This window comes from Barbus barbus (assembly GCF_936440315.1).
Source record: "Barbus barbus genome assembly, chromosome: 27".
NCBI classification, from domain to species: Eukaryota; Metazoa; Chordata; class Actinopteri; order Cypriniformes; family Cyprinidae; genus Barbus; species Barbus barbus.
In genome coordinates this window covers 24,260,887-24,268,004 of record NC_136755.1, presented here as the reverse complement: position 1 = coordinate 24,268,004, position 7,118 = coordinate 24,260,887, and the positions used below count along the sequence as shown (strand labels likewise).

Below are 7,118 nucleotides of genomic sequence, written 5' to 3'. Positions count from 1 at the left end.
GGAATGGTAAGTACGAGCGCTTCCGGGTCATCGTCAGATTGATTGTGTTGTTGAGGCTCGAGTTCGTCGTTTTCTCGTTCTTCTCTTTTCTCTGTAAATGGCGCAATAATGTAGATAGAGAACATTTGAGACTCTCCATGACATGCGTTACCGGCCTCCGTCCCCGCGGGATTCGGCGTGAAGACTGAAGCGTGACCGTCTGTAAGTCTGAACATAAACAAACACTTCCGTCTGCATGACTCACGTTAGACCCAGACTGCTCTGCGTATTAGTACAATACTGATATCACACGTGCAAAAAGATTTATGAGTTCAGAAGATCATAATATCTGGGATTTCTACACTTTTTTATTATAACAACTATCATGGTATAGTTCAAAGTATCATAGTATTACCATTTGATACCATACCTGTAATATAGTACTGTCTAAAACATAGTAATACCATGGTACATTGATTGCATTGTTACATTGTAGCTTTTTATAGTATGACTTAACGTATAAATATACTGTGTATGATTTGCATTTTACATTCACCTTGCAAAAAATTTAAGATGATTTTTGTTAAATGATTACACTAAAATATAACAAAACAGTAATTTATGCTTGTGGATGCGTTTGTGTAAATGCAGTAACTTATGTTTTAGTTAATGCTGAATTGTAAAAAAAATGAATAGGACGTAGTTTATGATTTACAATAGTTACAGTAATACACTATACATTAATATCAATAGGTTGCATATTCTGATAAGGTACATACAATTCTGAGCAGATATATTTGATCCTATGATTATGCATTTTAAATCTTTACCAGATGTAATGTATTGGGCATGCAAATCGTGTATACTGATATGATGTCAGACATAATTCATGTGGGTCCTGAAGGGATTGTGAGATTAAACATGGTGAGCTTATATAGCAGATGTGAAGGTGTGTTTGTTTATTAGGAAAGAAGAGGAGGATGTGGCAGAGTGTTGGTTTGACCGTGTTGGTGTTTGTGGCCACGCTGATATGTGCCCTCCTCTTCATGCTCTTCGGTAAGTAGCTTCCAAACACCCTGAAAAAGGATCCTGCAATCCTTCATCTAATGCAATGCCATTTTTAAGTGTGACTCTATTTGTCTGAATACTTTTGGGGTCACTGTAGCTTAACTTAAACTAGAAATTCAAGGAATTGCATGGTTCTGTCACAATGGTTCTCTGTGATCTGATGGCGATGAACCATGTCACATTTCTGAGGGAAAAGCCACACCTTCAGTTACAGGATTTCTCTACAGTGACTTCACAGCCTTGAATTATGGGCTCGTGTGTGAGAATGTGGCCGGTTCAGTCAAGCACCACAAAAATAGAGCAGATTTGCTGACTGTCAGTAACAGACGTCTCATTTCCAGAGTTCACTGAGAGTTGAGTGTTGACTTTAGTCGAGGTCTCTCTGACTGACTCACATCTGTTAAGGGCACAGGAGCAGTAAAATGGTTTTCTGGACTGTAGAAACATCTCAGCTGTTACATAAGTGTACAATGGCCAGTATGTCACTTGAGAAGTTGTCATGTCAGACGCAGGCTTGGATCAGATCTTTTGTAGGTCACTGCACTGAACACTTGAGTGTATTGCTAGTCATGAGGAAGATGCTTTTTCAGAATATGTTATGAAATAACATAAAATCTACCAAAAATGAGCCTAGGTTATATTTTACCAATAAATGAATGCAAAAGCTAAAAATGTTTTTTTTTTTTTTTTTTTTTTTTTCATTTGTTAATCTTATAAAAAATATAATTGTTTGCACATGATGCATTAACTACTGGTAAAAAATGCAACTTTTGATTTTAAAAATGCATTTGTAAACGTTTAAATTTACAAATTCTCATTTTAATTATTTCATTGTATCCCAAAATCAAAAGACAATTTGATAATTTTATTTTGCATAAAGAAAATGAATATTTTAAATTCTGATGTTATTTGCATGACACATTGTCATTACCATAACGCATACAGATTTTACATTTTTATTTGTATGAATTCATATTTTAAGATTTCTTTTTTCATACCTAAATAATCGAAGAGGGAAAAAAAAGAATTATATTTTGCATAAAATTAATGTTGAGAAAAATTTGACTTTCACATCAAATTCTCATTGCCATAATGCATCCAGATTACATATTATTCATATTTCTTTCCAAAGAAAAAGATGATTTTATGATATTAGGATATTTTTCATTGACCTTTATTATTTTTCTAGTAAAGTCTTATTACCACAATGTTCCATATGTTTTACAGTTGATTCTATTTTTCATTCTTATTTGAATAATTTTCATATTTTACCCAATAATGAAAGGGAAAACAATTGTCATATATTGTATTTTACATAAAATTAATATTGAGAGAATTTTGACATTTTCCCACTAAATTCTTATTACTATAATGCATTCAGATAATTTTACATTTGATTCTCATTAGATGTATATGTTACAAATTTTACATTTTTAGTATTTATTTTTTTGTGAGAAATTTTGATATTACATAGTTGGGTCACAATGCAGAACCTTGAAGTTTGTAACATTAAGCTTGGTTGGATTAACACAACTTTTAACTGCTGACTACAAACGGCTAAACATTTATCAGCAAAATGAAATGTAAATCAAATTTGTCAGGCATCTGAAGTGCATTAGTTCACTTAATTTAGCAAATAGCAGCTGAATCTGTGCGTTATCATATAGTTAATGCAAATGCTTCAGTCTGAACCAGAGTCAAATTTGAGATAGAAATGCAAAGGCATATCATCTCTCTCCTAGTTCCAGTGTACTTCTGACAGCCAGATGTTGAAAGTGTCTTTGTGTCCTGTTTGTAGGGTGGTACGTGGTGTGGCAGCTCTTCCTGTCTAAGTTTAAGTTCCTGCGGGAGTTGGTTGGAGACACCGGTTCTCCTCAGGCTGAAACCGAGCCGTCCGAGAGTGAACTCAGCTCGCCCCCGACGCCCCGCCACAGACCCAAAAGCGTTCGCCAAAGGATCGTCCCTCCTGACAACACTACATAGAGCCCTGAGCCAGATCTCCTCCAGGTCACCGTCATAACCGTTATGCCGTTTTAGGCTGGACGTGAGGTCATTTCATGTGTAACGGACCTGCATCAGTCACTGTGCTCTCCTTCACATCTACTCATCATGGTTACGTGTTCGCAGCCCGTCTGAATGCACGGTTTGGTGTATGAACCGGCTCAGCCACACATTCATGTCCCGACTAACACACTGCTACCCTCCACTCCGGATGTATAGTATATTTACGTGAGCGTATCGATGTATTTGTTACCGTTTAACCAATCGGTTGACTCAAGCTCACAAAAAAACAAGCTGATGACCAAACGTCCAGTGTTTTTGTGAGCTAACAGCAGCTCTATCCACACTGACACCACACTGGTTCTGACATGTATGGAAGCCGTTTCCACCACGAAAAAAAAAAGGTACTCACGACTGATGGGAAAACAGAATTGAGAGAGAAACCTCTCATAATTCTGAGTTTATATCTTACAATTCTGACTTTTTTATTTTAATTTTTTTTAATTCCATGGCAGAAACGGACACAATTGTAAATTTACTGTTGTGTGGAAGAATTTTTTTTTTTTTTTCCAGAATTTTTTTTGAACAGTTAATTTTTTTTTGAGAAAAAAAAATTGTGAAGTTGGTCACAATTGCATTTTAATTGGATTTTTTTTTTTTTTTTTCTCGTGACAGAAACAGACTTCCATACAAATTTGTCCAAGTGCAATGAAAGCTTCTTTATTTGTCACAAAGTAAACAAACATTTTGACAGGACTGCACACCCTAGCAATGTTAAGAATAGGCACATTAGAATGTTTTTGTAAAATTTCCTTTGCTCCCAACACAGCATAGTGCTTTATGATGGCTGCCATCGGTCGCCTCTGCTCCACATCCTTGTGCCTCTGGCTTGGGTTGAAGTCGTCCTGTTTGAGCGACTGGATCTCGGATACTCCTGCTGTTCCCAGCTTTAGAGAAGCATTAGAGCTAGAAATGCTGCACAGACCTCAGGTCAGCTGACTCTGCCTGTGTGTGAAACTGTCCACAGGTCAGCTTCTGAAGAAATGCCGTTATCACCAGTGTAGACGGTCAAAGTTTTGTTACATGTTCTTTTTCTTTTTTTCAGTCCCTTTTATGACCGTAGATGTTTTCCCTTCATAATAAATGTATTTCATAAAACACTTAAGTTATGTGAACTCTGACTTCAGTGCACATTTGTATTGCATGTTTTAATCATAAATTTTAAAACTTAACTCTGACCGTCTCAGGAGGCTTATTGCTGTAATTTAAAAGCCCGTTCTTTTCTCAGGTATTGTATTTACTCATAAAACACCTGGGTTTGTATTTTATAAGCAATTTGTTGGCCACATGAATTTACCTGGTGCGACTGTAGTGATTTTGCTGTAGTACAAAATATGTCCAGTGGATGTCAGTAAAAATGCGAATACAATAACACCGTAGACTAGAGCCTAAAGTTGTCAAGTGTTTTCCAAAAATGTAATTGCCCCCACCCCAAAATTAAATTGGCTTCTAGTTTATAATTTAAACTGAGTGGTTTTATCAGTCTTAAAGAGGAAAAAAAACTCAAATGAATACTGCATATATTAAAGTAAAAGTCGTGACGTATTGTCAAGTATGGTGACCCATACTCGAAATTGGTGCTCTGCGTTTAACCCATCCAAGTGCACACACACAGCAGTGAGTAGTGAACAAATGCACACACACACACACACACACACACACACACACGCACACACACACCGTGAACACACACCCGGAGCAGTGGGCAGCCATGTAAGTAGTAGTATAAGTAGTATATATTCCCCGTAACATAAGTAGGTTTGCCTAAACCCTATTTTAGTATTAGTAAGTCCTACTTTTGCCATTTTAAAAATGGTAACAACTTTACGTCAATCGCATTATTAATATTATTATTAAATGCAAAAGCACTCTGATCACATTTTCTGCATCAGAAAGATTTAGCTGCACTACTGAAAATATCCACAAGGTGGCAATAAAATGCAAATAAAATAATACTGAAGGGCCTCAAGGTGTGAACTTTTTCAACCGTTCTAATAATAATAATGCGTCTAGATTAGAACTTCAAATTAATAATAAAACTTTTGAGTCTGCAGTGTAACTTAATATTGTGCTCTTGCTTCAGTAAATATAAACATGAAAAGTTCAGCTGAAATACATTTGCTGCACTACAAAAAAAAAAAGTCCACTAGATAGCCTGAAGGCGTGATATGTTCATAAAATAATTGAATATCACATTAACTGTTATTAAGAAATGCAATAGCACTCTTTTGTGCACTTGCATCTGCTTATGAAATGGCTCAGAGGCCCGGGAGTTGCCCCTGACGTTGAGTCTACATTTTCCTACTTTAAGACTAACGTTTTGTATCGTTATTAACTTTTATTACTGTAATTTCTCAGGTATAAAATAATATACACACAGCTACTGAAGAGACAGATAAACATAGTTGTCACGTCATGTGTGTTACTTTTCTCAGCGCTGATCATAATGGACCGATCAGAGTCGTTTGTGATTACTGTACAGGGTATTTTATTTAGGCCTAAATATTAATAGAGATTGCTTGGGTGGTATTATTTAATTAATATGTTTGAATAATTATAATTGCAATTTTGGTGCCAAATATCTAAAGGGGTCATCGGATGCCCATTTTACACAAGTTGATATGATTCTTTAGGGTCTTAATGAAAAGTCTATAACATACTTTGGTAAAACATTCTCAATGGTAGTGTAAAAAACACCTTTTTAAACCTGTCAAAATCAGCGCGCTGTCCTAGTCCATGTCTCTTCATATCCTATTGAGCTCTGCTGACTCCGCCCCTCTCTTCTGTGGAGTGACGAGCAGACCATAGATATGTGTAGATTCCCTATTCGACCGCTCCAGATAGCCATCTCTCATTCACCATAATAATCAATGAATATTCAAAGATATACAAGCGTATAACTTGCTGTTGTAGACGCACACAGTCAATGCGCTCAAAGATTCGCAAACCGTTCCAAAGATGGCGGGTGGCTTACATATCGCAGCCCATAGAAACAGTCAATAACGAGGCATAGGTATATATATCTATGGAGCATACTAAACTTCAGCCGCGAAACTAGCACATTATTAGGAAAGGCGATTTGCAAAGATTCACAACCTTTATACTCACTTCTTCTGTAGATAAAGCTGGATCACGAATGATTCGGGCGAACATTTAAGATCGGGGATTGGCGCATTCACTTCAAAGTAACGTTAATCCTCTGCATCTTCAGCAGCTCAGATGTCGGGAGTAAAGGACGACTGCTATATTCATTATTACATCCAACAACTAAACACTTCAATTGGTTAATTGGAGACATCTTGTCTTCCCCTGCACTGGAGGCGGACAGCTCTCAGCTCACTCAGGGCAGGTCTAAGGTACGACGTCTTGTCAATCAACTATCGTGGGAGTGGCCTGTACAGAACTACATCATTCTGACAGGAATCTCAGGACAGCCTGATTTGAGAAAGGGGATTTTAAAATAGGGAGTTAAAAAAAAAAAAACACTGGGTGGATTTCTATCATTATAGGATGGATGTGTACACACACTTTTATGTTCAAACAACTTGAAAAGTGAATTTTGCATCCGATGACCCCTTTAAGGCAAAAAAAAAAAAAACTCTCCATATTGTTTTAAAACATGGTAAAAATATAAAATATACGCTGGGTAAATGTAATGAAAGAGCTCAGAAAAACTTTGCCAGCAGTGTTTGACCAGAAACGCAAGATGTCAAGCACTTATGCATAAACTGTCAGAATATATTTTTAAAGCGAGGTGCCTACCCCTTTGTCTGTCCACAACGTTTTAAAATCTATTGAAATATATGCAGCATTTACGAAATAAAAGAGGTAAGAGAGGCTTTGCCATGCACAGAAGCTGTAATTTTGAGGCCTTAGAATACTTCACAGGAAATGGTTGTGGTCGCCAGCGCTGCTCTCTCTACCAAACCCCCCCACCGCGATTAATCGTTTTTGTTTGTGTGTACTATGTATATTTATTATGTATAGATACACTCACATAGCATATATTT

General features: G+C 36.7%; 1 protein-coding gene across 3 annotated transcripts; it reads left to right on the top strand.

Annotated features, from left to right (window-relative positions):
• LOC306847308 (small integral membrane protein 13-like) lies at positions 1 to 5,238 on the top strand. Of its 3 annotated transcripts, none has more exons than XR_013782146.1 (4): positions 1 to 201; positions 946 to 1,035; positions 2,846 to 4,636; positions 4,864 to 5,238. XR_013782146.1 is itself a non-coding variant. In XM_079381186.1 (4 exons), the coding sequence occupies exons 2-3, from the start codon at positions 960 to 962 to the stop codon at positions 3,028 to 3,030; spliced, it is 261 nt and encodes an 86-aa protein (XP_079237312.1). In that variant the 5' UTR covers positions 4 to 201; positions 946 to 959; the 3' UTR covers positions 3,031 to 3,054; positions 3,878 to 4,571. The 3 variants fall into 3 exon arrangements, 2 of the variants coding, with proteins under 2 accessions (XP_079237312.1, XP_079237311.1); XM_079381186.1 differs by lacking the exon at positions 4,864 to 5,238 and having other exon boundaries at positions 4 to 201; positions 2,846 to 3,054; positions 3,878 to 4,571; XM_079381185.1 differs by lacking the exon at positions 4,864 to 5,238 and having other exon boundaries at positions 174 to 205; positions 2,846 to 4,278.
• The last annotated feature ends 1,880 nt before the right edge of the window (positions 5,239 to 7,118 follow it).